The 15,899-nt window shown below is 38.3% G+C and overlaps 1 protein-coding gene across 2 annotated transcripts in view; it reads right to left on the reverse strand.

Annotated features, from left to right (window-relative positions):
• The window catches only part of lrrc75ba (leucine rich repeat containing 75Ba), a 41,220-nt gene extending 31,435 nt beyond the window's left edge, over window positions 1–9,785 (reverse strand). Inside the window, exon 1 of one of the 2 annotated variants that reach the window (XM_051904291.1) lies at window positions 9,150–9,785. In XM_051904291.1, coding sequence (XP_051760251.1) covers window positions 9,150–9,422 — 273 coding nt within the window. In that variant the 5' untranslated portion in view covers window positions 9,423–9,785. The remainder of the gene's footprint in view (window positions 1–9,149) is intronic. The other variant, XM_051904290.1, reaches the window with a different exon arrangement.
• Between the last annotated feature and the right edge of the window lie 6,114 nt (window positions 9,786–15,899).

Raw genomic sequence — 15,899 nt, forward strand, 5'->3', positions numbered from 1 at the left:
GAAACGGCCTCCATTGGGTTATTAATATTCAGAGACCAGATGCTTTTATCTATGGTGACTTGCATATTCAGATGGAACAGGTCTTTGCACTCAGTGCAGTTGGAGTGTGCATGCTTAAATGTGTTTAGCTGCAGGGAAGGAGACGCCCACACCTACCCACCTCTCTGTTCCCTACTCTTCTCCAGCCATCTGGCACCAAACATTTTTCCCCCCTATTATGGTGTGCTGAATCTCAAAAGAGTACAGGGGTCACTTCAGCTGCTGAAAAGCCCAGCTCTGACCAGCATGAATTTCCCGAATGAATATTGGATAGTGCTGGTTTGATACTTGAGCTTGTTTCTTTCAACCCAGGCTCATTGGAAAAATGAAAATGTGCCTGTGGTGACATTTCTGCAAAATGATATTGGGCCCTATCATACACTCGGCGCAATGCGACGGCAGGCGCAACGCAAGTGTTTCTTCTAGTTTCAGCCCGATGCAGTTATCATTTTCACGTCCAGCGCCCACGTTGTTTAAATAACAAATGCACCCGCGCCCATCTGTTCGCACATGGACATGCTGGTCTGAAAACGAGGTGTGTTCAGATGCACTGTTGGCGTGTTGCTATTTTGAGGCAACTGAAAACAACTGCACCATTGACCAACAAAAACCTGGTCTAAAGTCAATGGCGCAATATTTTTTTTTGTTATTTAAAGGGCACGTTAGTAATATGTGCCTATAGGCGGGTGCACAACGCACATACACTATGCTTATTACACACACAGGGATGCGCAGCAGCACACAAACATGCCAAATATTAAAAATAAAAGGATTACAGTGTAAAAGAGTATTATTGTGTACATAAAGATAAAAATGCCTACATGTCATTATGGAAAGTCATTGCATGTATCAGAATGACCTATTTGCAGTAATGACGAATGAAATTGGTTAATTATTTGATATTACTGAATTATTTGGTAATACACACATGTATTTAAACTGACTAGTCAGGTTAAGGGTGTCTATATTCCTCGATGTAAATATCAATCCGCCATGGTGCAAGCGCACCTGGCTTTTAAAGGGAATGGGAGATGACACTCTGATTTATTGCACATTACACCCAAAACACAACAGACTAGGTACAACCCTTTTGGAACATGCGCCTGGCACGCCAACCATTTTTTTCTGTGGTTAAACTAGCAAAAGTGGATTTGGACACACCCTAAGTGCACCTGCAGCATGCGCTTAGATCGCTAAAATAGGGCCCATAATGTTGCTTCGTGCACATTTCACAATGCCTTCAAAGTAAAATGTCCAATGAGTGGCACTAAAAATGTGTTCAGTTTCATCTGAAACAAGTGAACGTGAATCTGATAACATTTTATTACATTGGTTGCCGTACAGTACATTTCATGGCAGTTCGGAAATTAAATGATCAGTGAGTGGTGCTAAAAGTTTAATGTTCTATTGCGTTTGAAAATAACATACAAATACATTAAACCCTACTCTAAACCTAACTGATAGTGTTTACAAAAAGCAAACATGAGATAAAATAGCATTTGCTGAAGCAACCATGTCCTTTTAGCTTTAAATTTTTTTTTTTTTTTTTTTTTTTTTTTTTTTTTTTTTTGTTTAAACCTTCAAAATGATGTATGATTTGTTGGAATCAGAGAACAAGTGACTCAGCTACACCTCTTTGAATTTGATAGAGTCAGCAAAGTCAATTTTGAGAAAAAACAAGTTAAAGTTTACTGAAGGTTGTGAAAAACGACATTCAAATGGACAAAGTAAAGGTACTCCTCTCAGAAAACATACAAATAAAGATACTTTTAGATGTTTAATTGCTATTTGAAGCATTTGGATCGCTAGATGAGGGCTTAAAGGAACACTCCACTTTTTTTGAAAATAGGCTCATTTTCCAACTCCTCTAGAGTTAAACAGTTAAGTTTTACCGTTTTCGAATCCATTCAGCCGATCTCCGGGTCTGGCGGTACCACTTTTAGCATAGCTTAGCATAGTTCATTGAATCTGATTAGACCGTTAGCATCTCGCTCAAAAATGACCAAAGAGTTTCGATATTTTTCCTATTTAAAACTTGACTCTTCTGTAGTTACATCGTGTACTAAGACCAACGGAAAATGAAAAGTTGTGATTTTCTAAGCCGATATGGCTAGGAACTATACTCTCATTCCGGCATAATAATCAAGGAACTTTGCTGCCGTACCATGGGTGCAGCAGGCACAATGATATTACGCAGAGCCTGTGACCCCCTGTTTGCACAGGGAGCGTGCCTTGCAACCATGGAGACATTTGTGAGAGACGCTGCGCAATATCATTGCACCTGCTGCACCCATGGTACGGCAGCAAAGTTCCTTGATTATTACGCCAGAATGAGAGTATAGTTCCTAGCCATATCGGCCTAGAAACTTTTCATTTTCCTTCGGTTTTAGTACACGATGTAACTACAGAAGAGTTTTAAATAGGAAAAATGTTGAAACTCTTTGGTCATTTTTGAGCGAGATGCTAACGGTCTAATCAGATTCAATGAACTATGCTAAGCTATGCTAAAAGTGGTACCGCCAGACCCAGAGATCGGCTGAATGGATTCGAAAACGGTAAAACTCAACTGTTTAACTCTAGGGGAGTTGGAAAATGAGCCTATTTTCAAAAAAAGTGGAGTGTTCCTTTAATGAACTCATTTTTGTGAAAATCTTAAATTGACCAAAATCAAGTTTTGCCTGTAAGCTGGTAATTAGCCTGTGCGCATTCCAACTCATTTTGCCAGCACGGGTCACATATGTTGGTTTCCTTGGTGCAAAGCAGCTTACGTATTACTTAGCAGCTACACATTGTCTGTAAAAACTAATAAACATCTAGCATTTATAGGGTTAAACTGTGTCCGAGAAATGTAAATGTCAATAGTGTTCTATGAAATCCAGACAGCAAGTGAGCAGAATATGAAAAAAAGCACATAACAAGATGTGTAGTTTATGCGCACACACACGTCTCAAGGAGTGGGCAAGATGGATGGTTTTTTTTTTTGGGTTTTTTTTGTATGTCTAATGATGCTTAACTCTTATAACGTCTCTTAACTCAAACAAACTATTTTATCTTAGTATGAACAACACATACTAATACAAACAAAGACATTACTGTGAAAGTCAACTCAAATTGACCTGCGAGGTTAGGGAGATGGTAAGTAGGACATGATAATAAAAAACCTTTTAGGATTTGAAAATAATTCCTGTTACTGTGACTTCCAAGAATCCTAATAATAACATCTCTATGACAAGCCTTTTGAGAAAGAGACTTGAGTAAATCACCAAGCACCAGATGACAGCTGCCTCAAGTTATATCATACGAGATCTGGGGCTGTCAACTTGTTTTTTAGATGCAGTCCAGCTAGCTGGTATCTCTGTATGCCAAAGGAATTTTTCATCAATGTGAGATCACTAGCAGTCCTGTCACCAACACACATCTCTGTAAGTAGTAGAGAAAGACGGGGCAAGATGCCCCCAGAGTAAGACGTCTCCCTCTCCTTCAATTTCCACTTGACCACAAGAATTAAGTGCAGTTACTATTGCATCAAATTTGACATCTGAACATCATCTTTTGTGGGATTTATTCCATCTGAACAGGTTTGAAGTTAGTGCCAAACAGTTACTTGCTTTTTAACTAATAAAGTTCATGTTTATTCCTCAAAAGTGAGTGTTGCACCTTTTCTCCAAGTAAGATGAACTTTTAAAGTTTGGTTCCACCTCCTTTCAGTTGGTTGAGCACCAGTTCTTAGTTTACAAAACTGGATAATAGTGCTGTCCGAATTTACATCACATAAAATCAATCAAAGTTTGTTCATTTAACGTTTTGGGGGCTTGATAACTTTTGAAAACGATACCATTATCGCCTCTGTGTAAACTATAAAAAATTTGTGAAAACAGTGATGTTACTCACATGTGTATTATGTGTTCGGACTATAGGCACATAGTGTTTATTTAAAAAAAATAATATATTAGCAAATGTTTCAATTTATAAAGACGAAAATACTCCAAGGCACTCATCTACACAGATCTACGCTTTTAGGCTACAAAACCTTCTTCAGAATACGTATAGTGAAGATATTGTATCCCGAAGAAGGCTGTGTAGCAAAACGCGTGAGTGCCTTGGACTATTTTCTTCTTTATAATTTGATGTTTACATCCAGTTCATCCAATGAGCACCAGTGGCTACGTAAAGACACCCGTGTTGCACTCTCTGCCTTTGCTGTTTTGTAAATGCTTTATTTCACCTAATAATATATTGAATGATGCATCATCTTCCTGCACATGCTAAATTCACACGTTGCAATTTATCATCATTTGTACATGTTGTTCTTCAGGGGGTTATCCTATGTTCTCTTATCAGTTCCTTCCAAGTCCACTCTAATTGTGTTAGGTCCTGTTAGCTGCTCTGAAACATGAGACCTATTTGAAATTCTCTGTTTCTTGATAATGGAAGAAAGCCTTAATAAAGACTTAGAATGCACACAGAGGACCACACCGTGAGTCTCTGGTGACATGCTTGTCGCCGCATAGGTATCCAAGACTATCTCTCTGTGTTGATTTAACGCTCTCTGCTCTGGGATGTCAAATTCTCAATGTAATTAACAGCACATCCTGAGAGAGGGAGACAATGAAAAGAGACTACAGAAAACTGAATTAAAAAAAAAAAACAAAACAAAGGGATGACAAAAGACAGACTGTGGGGGGGAAATTACATAAAAGACTGAATACATAAGAATAGAGGGCACAGTGTGAATAATACATTTACACAAGTGACTAATAGATATTAGATATGTACAGACCTATGCACGTCCTGTCCTTGATTTGTATGGCATATTGTACATAAGAAAATGTTCCGTATCATTTTTGTTTTAAAATTCTTGTTTCTTCACACCATTTTTTAAAATATTTTTGATAAGACAGCTAGCAACAGATCCATTTATAATTCTTGGCAGATGCTTTCTAATCAAAACAACAGACGAAAATCAACAGTAGCCAATTTAGATGAGCAAAGCAACAGCATTTGAGTTCATTTGGAACGAGGAGATGAGCAGCTGCAAAGACAAGAACATCGAGAGAGAGAGAGAGAGAGAGAGAGAGAGAGAGAGAGAGAGAGAGAGAGAGAGAGAGAGAGAGCATGGGTGTTTTATAGAGTTGTATGGGTGGATCTTTAGGGTGGAAAATAATGGAAGAACTAAGAACTCCTTTAAAACTCCATTAAGATGAGGAATGGCTGCCTCTCCATGTCATATTTTGACACAGTAATCATATGATATCAGAAAGAGATTGTAAGAGGAACGGGAGCTCAAACTGTGACAAGTTGTGCCCTCATATCAACACTTTTAACACAGCGGGTTAAATGTCAGCTTTCCTTTTTGCTCCAGGCAAAATAATAATAAAACAAATCTTAATGTTTTGGATTTTCTTTTTTTTCTTTTTTTTTTCAGTTAATAAATGCAATTTTTTATGTTAAAGGTGCAGTAAGCAATTTCGGAGAAACAGTTTATATTTGAAATCAATCCAAACAAAAACACTCCTTCCTTCATTGCTCCGCCCCCAAAATGCACAAAAAAGCAATGCGAGAGTGGACGTCTCTTTATCATAGCTGAAGCAAGGCAAAATAATGCTTCGTGAAAAATAAAGTGAACATGATGAACAAACGACAAGGAAGAACAAAAAATGAACATCCAGTACACAAGAGTATACACAAGCAAGAGTTTGTTGTAAGTCGAAGGCAGCACACCAGCTCCAGACAAACAATAGCTATGTTTCCATCCAAAGTTGTGAATTCAACTTGTGCACAAATTTAGAATGTCGCATAAAACATTTGTGAATAAAGCACTGTTTCCATTCAGTCGAAGAGAACAAAATTGTCACTTTCTGATGAAATGGTGCTAAATATCACTAAGAAAAATGGAAGTTGCTGCAGTAGAAACCACTGTATATAATCATTTCCGTATATAATAAATTACTTGCACCTTACAGCGTGCAGATGAAATGCAATAAACGCTGTCATGTTATCTTACATTCAGATGCCTGGTGTTTGTGAACGCAATCATGTGAGGCGCTTCTGAGAGAGAACTATATCAAACCACTTTAACGAAAGACATTACAGAATGACCAAAACAGCATTTCAGATGCTGTGCAACGGTCTTTTTTGATGCGCATCAAGGAATTTATTCGGTAAAAGTTTATGCGCATGTTTTCATATTGCACAAAAAATGTATCTGACTCAGTTGAGCTCATACGTTTTTCAGAATGTATGCGCATCTTGGCGTTTCCATCCAGCGTTCTTTTATGCGATATCCCAAAATGCGCATAAAAACAGGTGGATTGAACCATTGACACTCAAAACTGTCCTATCGCTAACATTACAACAACAGCATATCTTCTGTTCAACATAGCAAAACCAATGTTACTCACATATGGAGCGGAAACAACACAAACTCGGCGTCCGTTTTCTCTCCAGCGTCGGAAAGCTTTTCTAATGTTAATTCTTTAAAGCTCTTGCCTGATCATAACCCTTCTTTTTCCAGTGATATTCCTCTGACCTTTTCTCTTTTGTAATGTCTCTCAGCCATCTCTCTTTCTACAGTCTTTCTTCAAATCTCCCGCTTGCTTACTCTCTCTCCTCCCTCATCATCATGAATGTATCCGCCCCCTACTGCTGATTGGCTACAAGTGTGTTGTGGTGCTCGGTCCAATCCACTTTCAACAGTGTTCCTCAGAAATCGCTTACTGCACCTTTAAAATATTCTTTCCTGTCCCAGCTTAATATGCAGAGACAACAATACTGCCCTGCAAAGGCAAAACACAGTAATTATAGCAACCAACAAAGCAACCAATAAGCTGGGATTATCTGTTTGTCTGACCAATGGTTGATGAGGGGAGTGTTCAAGAAACAACAATACAACAATTGAACACTACAATAATCTATCTATTCAGCATCTAGGCTTGTCTTAAGTATCATATAACATACTACATTGTTTATTTACTTTATTGCCTTGAACAAATAGTAGCTTTTGATTTATTCTTTCACATACACATGACACGCTTAAGTGAGTGACCTCCTGATCTCATGCACTCCTCTGTCATCACTGGTTAGCTCTCACTCTGCTGCTCTGCTGACACTCTGTGTTGAATTTGAGCATATGGGTCACACTGACAGAACAAATGTACCATAGAAGCATCCAGGCATTAGTATTAGGTGTTTGTAGAGTCTCGACAACAAATAATAGCAGCAACAAACCCAGGGAAATGATTTCTTGCAAGGTGACTCACTGCAGCACTACAGATTGAGCTGCATGGTGGGTGTCTGAAGAGGAAATGCCAAATAGCATTTCACCTTCCTGGATACATTATACGGGTCAATGACCCATAAGGATGTCTGAGATTATGAAAATGAGAAATGTAGTTTAAAACACATGTTGCATGTTTTTAGTAATATAATGGTTGTATTCATGGTATTTCCATATGTTTGAAGAAGCCTTTATAGCACTTTTTACACAAAAAATAAGGTCAAGACAAAATTGTCAAGTGGTGTAACCATCAGGTAAAAAGTTAAAAGTTAAATGCACATGAGTGCACACAACTTGTTTTTATTTATTTTTCTAACTTCTCATTACTTTCTGTTTATTTAATATATATATATATATAACAATGTTAATGTATTTGGTCTTGGCGGAATAGATCTGCTACGCTGCTGCTGATTTGCTGCTGCTGTAGATAATTGCTGCTGCTGCAGAGCAAGTACAGGAACTTGCTACTGCCAATACATACACCGATACACTGCTGCAAGTAAGACATAGTGCTGCTGCACAAATAGCATATATCAATAATCCATAACAGATCTATACAGGTGGAGCTGGGGAAGGTGGAGGGTTTTAGAGGAGATCTGAAGCACGCTGCAAACTGCTATAGTGAATGTAACCACCCAGCCATTTAAATATGTGAGCAGCAAGCTCATTGGCTGCAGATGTGACATGGACAAATCAGCTTGTGCCAGTATTAATGCTGTAATTATCATCAGCTTGCGTTAAGACCCATCAGCCTGCGCATCTAGAGTTTCATGACTGAACTATGTATATATATATATATATATATATATATGTATGTACAAATATCATGAATTATGAGTCACAAAAAGGTATTTAAAAGGTCAAAATGTGTTATAATTAAAGAAAAAAAAAAAAAAAAACCTACTGACCTTGACAGAGTCATGAGAATCTAAATGGGTCTTCATAAGTTGTGTCCCAAATGATGCACTATACACTGTCTATGACCTTATACACTATGTACTTATGCACCGTGTAGTGTATAAATTTTATAAGTTTTATACGTTTATTTTGTCATTCAACAATTAAAGCTGCAACTGGAGTGCAAGAATTGTCCAACATTCCACACTTATTTTTTTCAGTTAAATAAGTGCATCACCCAGGGTATTTAAAGTGCACTTTTTATTTTGGGAATTTTCAGTGTGAACACACTACTCAAACTATTTATACTACAAAACGGCATAGAATAGTGCATAAGTACGCAAATTGGGACGCACCTTTTGTTTGAATGTTTTCTGGTCACATGACAACAAAATGGCTTCCTGCATGTTGGTTACGCCACACTGACTGATTTGGAATATTAATAATTTTGAGTTTTGTTTTTAAATTAATAAATGCTTATTTTACTTTATAATATGTATAATTCTATAATTTAATTTTTAAAGACATAATATTTGAATTAGGCTATTATAAATAATATATTGACATTATACCAAACTAATCACGTCAACATTTATTTTTTCAAGTATTTCGGCCATCTCCAGCAAGGTACACCACCTTGACATTGTTTACTTTAAGCCCCACAAAATATTAAAATGACTTTTAATTTAGAAAATGAAAACATGTTTACCATAGAAGAGGTATTCAAGTGATATCTGCAGGAATTTCATTTTATGATGTCTTTGTGTGTTCAGACAACTGATGCACTTGTGCAATATTTGTGTCAGTGATTGCAACTACGTGATCTACACATGCAATGCCAGTTAAGCAGAGAGAGAGAGCCAAACTCATGCATGTTTCACAGCTGCCTGTGTCAGATGTGCATGTTTATTAAGCAATGCATGACATTTGCCCTCACCTTCCTCAACAGTTTGAGCACGTCCGTCGCCTCTTCTATCTTCCTCTCCCGCAGAAGCTTCTGAATCTCTCGGATCCAGGCGACTCGTCTGACATACGGGCTGTGGTTGGCTCTCCTCAGCACCCCCGGCAGCTTATCCGACCTGAGCATCAGGGATGTAAACAAGAAGTCTCCGCTCCGATCGCTCTCTCCCGTGCTGTCTAGATGCTTCCGTCGCCTCCTTGAAAAATTCTCGTTGTCGAGACTGTTTTGTCGGCTGAGCCTAGAGCCCATGATTGCAGTTACGTTAAAAACACAATGTTACACTAAATACGACCCTTTTACCTTTTACAGCGTAACCATGGCAGCCCGGACGATAACGCCCAGCGGTCTCCACATCGGTCCCAACTTGGGTAGCACGTACTCGTTCTGCTTACAGTCAGTGTCCTTTGTGCAGTTCGTCCTACGACACAAGTAGTAGTTTTAGCTGCGGAATTGTCAGTGTTTTGTTCCTTATCCCAGCTCTCACGTCCTTGTATTTGTGTTTGTTGTCAGTAGGACACGTCCGCCTGATGCTCTAGTTGGTATTCAGTGGATGGTGGTGATGCTCTCCAGCACCACGCGTGGATCATTACGGAGGTCTGTCCTGCCATTGGCTAGCGGTGGTTCGTGTATGTGCCCCACATGCCAAGAACGAAAGATATGTGGTGGTGAGGGGAAATCAAAACATTTTAATCGAATTTTAATTTAGTTTTTTTAACTGATGGTGAATTAATTTCATAAATTGATGTTGAATAGTCCAACATGAAAGAAATTGAAATACCAGTTGTAGACAGCAACTGCAATGAAGAGTGAATTGAGAAAGTGAAAGTCTTTTGATATTTCTTCAGTTAAAAAAGACAATTCAGGGATTTCTTATAGAATTTCAGAAGAGTTCTCAACAATTTTACATCTCACACTGTTCTCAGATTTGTTAAAAGCACAATATGTAAGATTTTTTGGATTAATATCCAAAAAAAAAAAAAACAACAGGGTTATATATTTTGTTGATTTCTGTACTTCCAGTATCCCAGATGTTTCCAAGAATGTTTAAATCCAGAAAAATGAGTCATTTTACATAGGACACGGACTGTGTCCATGCATCGCCTATCACTGACATACCTGCGTTCAAGGGCGTAGATTTGGTTTGAACATTGAACATTATTTATTCTTTTCTTTCTATCTATGTATCTATCTATGTATCTAGCCTATCTATCTATCTATAAGCATTTATGATCAAGAGATGATTAAAATAAGTCGAAATAAACATGCTAGCTAGCTAAAATATATGTGGAGCGTACTTGGCTATTACACAATATTCTCATACCTCCTTCTCAGTACATGTTTTATTCTTTTTAACGTCCCTCTTTGACCAGCAGTTCAATATAGTCTGCTGGGCAGCGCTTCTCTTAATTTTTGGTGCTACCCGTTCTCTCCCATTCAAACAGCAGTTGCAAAGCACCACTTACGTTGTGTCGGTGAAAGTGCGACGCATTGGTTCGTGTTAGGAGTCGGTTCAATGGAGGGGGAGTAAGAAACTTTGTTTTCACTCACAAAATGTTTGCGTTCCCCCGAGAATTTTTGCATTTACTCGCAAAATGTTTGCATTCCCCTGAGAAACATCGCAAAAAATGTAGCATTTTTTTGCACGTACATTTTCTCGGGAGAATGCAAATATTTTGTGAGCAAATGAAAAGTTTCTCTTGGGAACACAAAACATTTGCGAGAGAACGCAAAAGCATTGCTAAATAATTTTTACTACCATCTCTAATTTGTTTTTCTTCACCATGTTCCGTTTCGTGGGGGCTTCGTAAAGGTGTGATAGTTTGAAGAAATTTTTCTAATAGGTTAACTTTTTCTTTCATTATTTTTTCTTTTTTTTTTCACATCGTTATTGACATTCACTCTGATAAGTAGTAATGGGAAAAACAAAGCTTTTCGAAACTCAAATGAACCATTTCTTCGCAAAATGATTCACTGTTTGCGAAGCACATTTGAAGCACACTATCTGCTGGTCAAAATGGTGTAACGCAATGAAAAATACAATTATCCTTTTTGTATTAGCACTCACAAGTATTACAAGTCATTACAATTATTACTAAACCTACATTATAAAACTGACCAAAGATAGTTAAACCATCAGAACCATGTTCAAGAGTTCACCAGAACGCCATCTAGCGGCGAACCATTCGAATTTTGAAGTGTTTCGAAACCAAGGTTCGAAAGAGTATGACATAACGAAGCCTCGTTTGCTGAAATCACGTGACTTGGTGAGTTTGATAAGGTCTGATCCATTGATTGGAAACAAAAGATTCGTAAATTTATCGAACTTCATGAAGGAGGGGCTCAAAAGCGCCAGTCAATACAAAGATGAGCAACTGCTACCATGGGTATGTATCAGGGGCGTTTCCTCTGAGGAGGCAAGGGAGGCAGTGCCTCCTCAAAAAAAAAAAAAAAAAAATAGGATGACAAAATAATCCATATTACATATAAAACAACACAAATATTAATTATGACATTAAAAAGAGCGCAAGTCACTCGTATTTCTTAAGGAACACTGCCCAGCAGGTAAAGTTACAGCAGGAGTCATGCCTCCCTTTCCATTCATAGAAAACCATAGAAAACCATCAGACTTGCGGTGGGTTTTGTGGGGGGTAATTGAGAATGAATGGGGGAAAGTCACGTGAGAGGAGGCAATATCTCCATCGCGCTATGATTGGATGTAATTGGGTATGATTGGATATGATTGGTTTGTGCGATAAATCCCGCCTCTTGTTGACGTGCACGTTCCGCGCGTCAGTTTGAATGAACAAATGATGGCGTCAATGGAAAGACTAGTTGAAAAGTAAGTAAACAGATCACCCAGTTAGATATCACTGCTTTATGTCACGTCTAAATCAAACTTGAAATGGACTGAAAACACGATGACTGCGGGGTTTTTTAGTGCAATCAGCTTGGTGAAATTAAAAATACATCTTCGTGTCTGTGACAGACGGTGTTTACGGAGCATGACTGATGATCCAAAATAGCCTAAGTTGACTATTAAAAAGAAAAACATCAATACAGAAATAAAATATATTGTTTAAATTATTATTGCCTTTAGTTATTATTTTGGAATGAATGTAGAAATGCTTAAAACACTAACTTGATGAGATTGACTTGGTTTTGATAAATAGGACATTTATTACAATACATTGTTAATGTAAAAATTACAAAATAGAATTGTATTTGGTTTCTTTTTTTCTTTTTTGATGTAATGTAAAGTAATGTTCATTTAACAAGGAAGATGTGTCAACATTAAGAGTAATGCACATGAATTTACATTGATTCATAAATAAATAAAAAATTTGCCTCCTCATTTCAGAACACCACTGCACGCCACTGGTATGTACAAACAGATTCAGAGTCGAAGCCCACTTCACGTTATTAACAAAACAATAATCCTCTTCAAGGAACTGGCAGTTTTATTAATTAACCACTAGAGGGCCAAAAGTTACTTATGTAGCTGTAAGAAATTTTAAGGTAAATTTTAAGATGTAGATAGATAGATAGATAGCAATACAATCTATCAACAGGTGAAGAGACAAAGCTAAGGTATGGTTCTGATTGTTCTCCTGACATGCTCTCTAACCTAAATATGTGTAACAAATGTTAAAATGTTAAAGGAAAATGTTAACACCTTCACGAAGAGTCAATCCATATCACAGGTCTTCTGCTGGCATTGATTGAACATGACATATTTTGTCTCATAGAACAACTATAGCTGATAATGTGGCCTAGACGTTCGCTTAAGCCTTTCTTATTCAGCTGCTGCAAAGCTTTTCATTTTCTGTCCAAAGTGACATGACAGATGGAATATACCTTAGCAACCAACCTTACTGATGTCCCTGTCTGATTTGCAGCCTTTTTTTCATAATATCTGATGAAACTCCATCTGTCTTTTATTTCCAATGTGAAGGCAAGCTAAAAAAAAATGGACACACAGAAAATGGGTTCCTACTGGGGACTGGTTTTCAAAAACCGATCTGTAAGCTAGTGCATATTTTATTGCTGTAGTATGGTGGTATGATATACAGTATCTCACAGAAGTGAGTACACCCCTCACATTTTTGTAAATATTTTATTATATCTTTTCATGTGACAACACTGAAGAAATGACACTTTGCTACAATGTAAAGTAATGAGTGTACAGCTTGTATAACAGTGTAAATTTGCTGTCCCCTCAAAATAACTCAACACACAGCCATTAATGTCTAAACCGCTGGCCACAAAAGTGAGTACACCCCTAAGTGAAAATGTGCAAATCTGGCCCAAAGTGTCAATATTTTGTGTGGCCACCATTATTTTCCAGCACTGCCTTAACCCTCTTGGGCATGGAGTTCACCAGAGCTTCACAGGTTGCCACTGGAGTCCTCTTCCACTCCTCCATGACGACATCACGTAGCTGGTGGATGTTAGAGACCTTGTGCTCCTCCACCCTCCGTTTGAGGATGCCCCACAGATGCTCAGTAGGGTTTAGGTACCCTCAGCTTCTTTAGCAAGGCAGTGGTCGTCTTGGAGGTGTGTTTGGGGTCTTTATCATGTTGGAAAACTGCCCTGCGGCCTAGTCTCCGAAGGGAGGGGATCATGCTCTGCTTTAGTATGTCACAGTACATGTTGGCATTCATGGTTCCCTCAATGAACTGTAGCTCCCCAGTGCCGGCAGCACTCATGCAGCCCCAGACCATGACACTCCCACCACCATGCTTGACTGTAGGCAAGACACACTTGTCTTTGTACTCCTCACCTGGTTGCTGCCACACATGCTTGACACCATCTGAACCAAATAAGTTTATCTTGGTCTCATCAGACCACAGGACATGGTTCCAGTAATCCATGTCCTTAGTCTGCTTGTCTTCAGCAAACTGTTTGCGGGCTTTCTTGTCCATCATCTTTAGAAGAGGCTTCCTTCTGGGACGACAGCCATGCAGACCAATTTGATGCAGTGTGCGGCGTATGGTCTGAGCACTGACAGGCTGACCCCCCACCCCTTCAACCTCTGCAGCAATGCTGGCAGCACTCATACGTCTATTTCCCAAACACAACCTCTGGATATGACACTGAGCACGTGCACTCAACTTCTTTGGTCGACCATGGCGAGGCCTGTTCTGAGAGAAACCTGTCCGGTTAAACCACTGTATGGTCTTGGCCACCGTGCTGCAGCTCAGTTTCAGGGTCTTGGCAATCTTATTATAGCCTACGCCATCTTTATGTAGAGCAACAATTCTTTTTTTCAGATCCTCAGAGAGTTCTTTGCCATGAGGTGCCATGTTGAACTTCCAGTGACCAGTATGACAGAGTGAAAGCGATAACACCAAATTTAACACACCTGCTCTCCATTCACACCTGAGACCTTGTAACACTAATGAGTCACATGACATCGGGGAGAGAAAATGGCTAATTGGGCCCAATTTGGACATTTTTACTCAGAGGTGTACTCACTTTTGTGGCCAACGGTTTAGACATCAATGGCTGTGTGTTGAGTTATTTTGAGGGGACAGCAAATTTACACTGTTATACAAGCTGTACACTCACTACTTTACATTGTAGCAAAGTGTCATTTCTTCAGTGTTGTCACATGAAAAGATATAATAAAATATTTACAAAAATGTGAGGATTGTATTAACTTCTGTGAGATACTGTATATATGGGTCAAAATATAACTATCTCAAAATAAAATCAGTTATTTGGCTGTGCACATTGCTTTAGAAATGAATGTTGCTGTTGTGCTGTTACTCAGTGTAAATAAATGAAATTTATATATATTCATATATTAACTACTTCATATGTGACCATAGCTCTGATATGCTTTGATGTTAGTGAAATTCAGTGTTATGATTTCATATTATGTGCAATCTCAGTGGCTCATTGGTTGTTCATTTCCAAAACTTCTGGCTGTCCAAGTCACTGCTCTCCTTAAATAACTAAAACAAGACTGTACATATATCAAAATGAAACAGAGATTATAAATGCTTTTAAAAGGGCATTAAGAGCAGATTTCATTTATTAATTCAATTCAATTCACGCAGTACTAAGATAAATAAGAGCTGAAATGCAGTAGTTAGCAGTTGTTTAAATTGTTTCAAACTGACTTGAATGATTGTTAGACATCAGCATTAATGGGATTAATTAATCAAATAATGTGTCATGATATGTTTGTCAAACTTACTTCCAAATCAATTCTGTGAATTCCTAGTAGGTGAGTAGTTCACTCTCTCTCTCTCTTCCTGAAACTGTTGACACTCATGCACAGACACGCTCCTTATCTATTTTGTCAATTAATTGAAGTTTCATAGCGTGAAGGGACTGCTGAGTGACAAAGCGTCAACAGTGTGCAACACATAATGGGAGGAGCTGAAGACAAACTCTGACAAATTGCAGTCCCTGCTGACACGCACTTAGTAAATTGAGGACTTTGGGACAAAAGGTCTCTTGAACAGGTCTAACGATGCTTCGAGTGTCTTGTCCTACACTGAAAAGTGCTGACTGACTGTTTTTACAGTGGCGTTATTACATAACTGTGCTCTTTGACGCCAGTTACAAGGTCATAGAATTTTCTGTCATTGGTATAAAGTGCCAAAGGCCTGAAATGATCTTTAGCATTCCTCAATGGAGCAATTCCTCCTGAATAAAGTTCCTGGAAGCTTTACAAACATAAAAATGACATTTTCAAAGTCAAGAATCCATCATCTG

This window comes from Ctenopharyngodon idella, chromosome 8, assembly GCF_019924925.1.
Source record: "Ctenopharyngodon idella isolate HZGC_01 chromosome 8, HZGC01, whole genome shotgun sequence".
In the NCBI taxonomy this organism is placed as follows: Eukaryota; Metazoa; Chordata; class Actinopteri; order Cypriniformes; family Xenocyprididae; genus Ctenopharyngodon; species Ctenopharyngodon idella.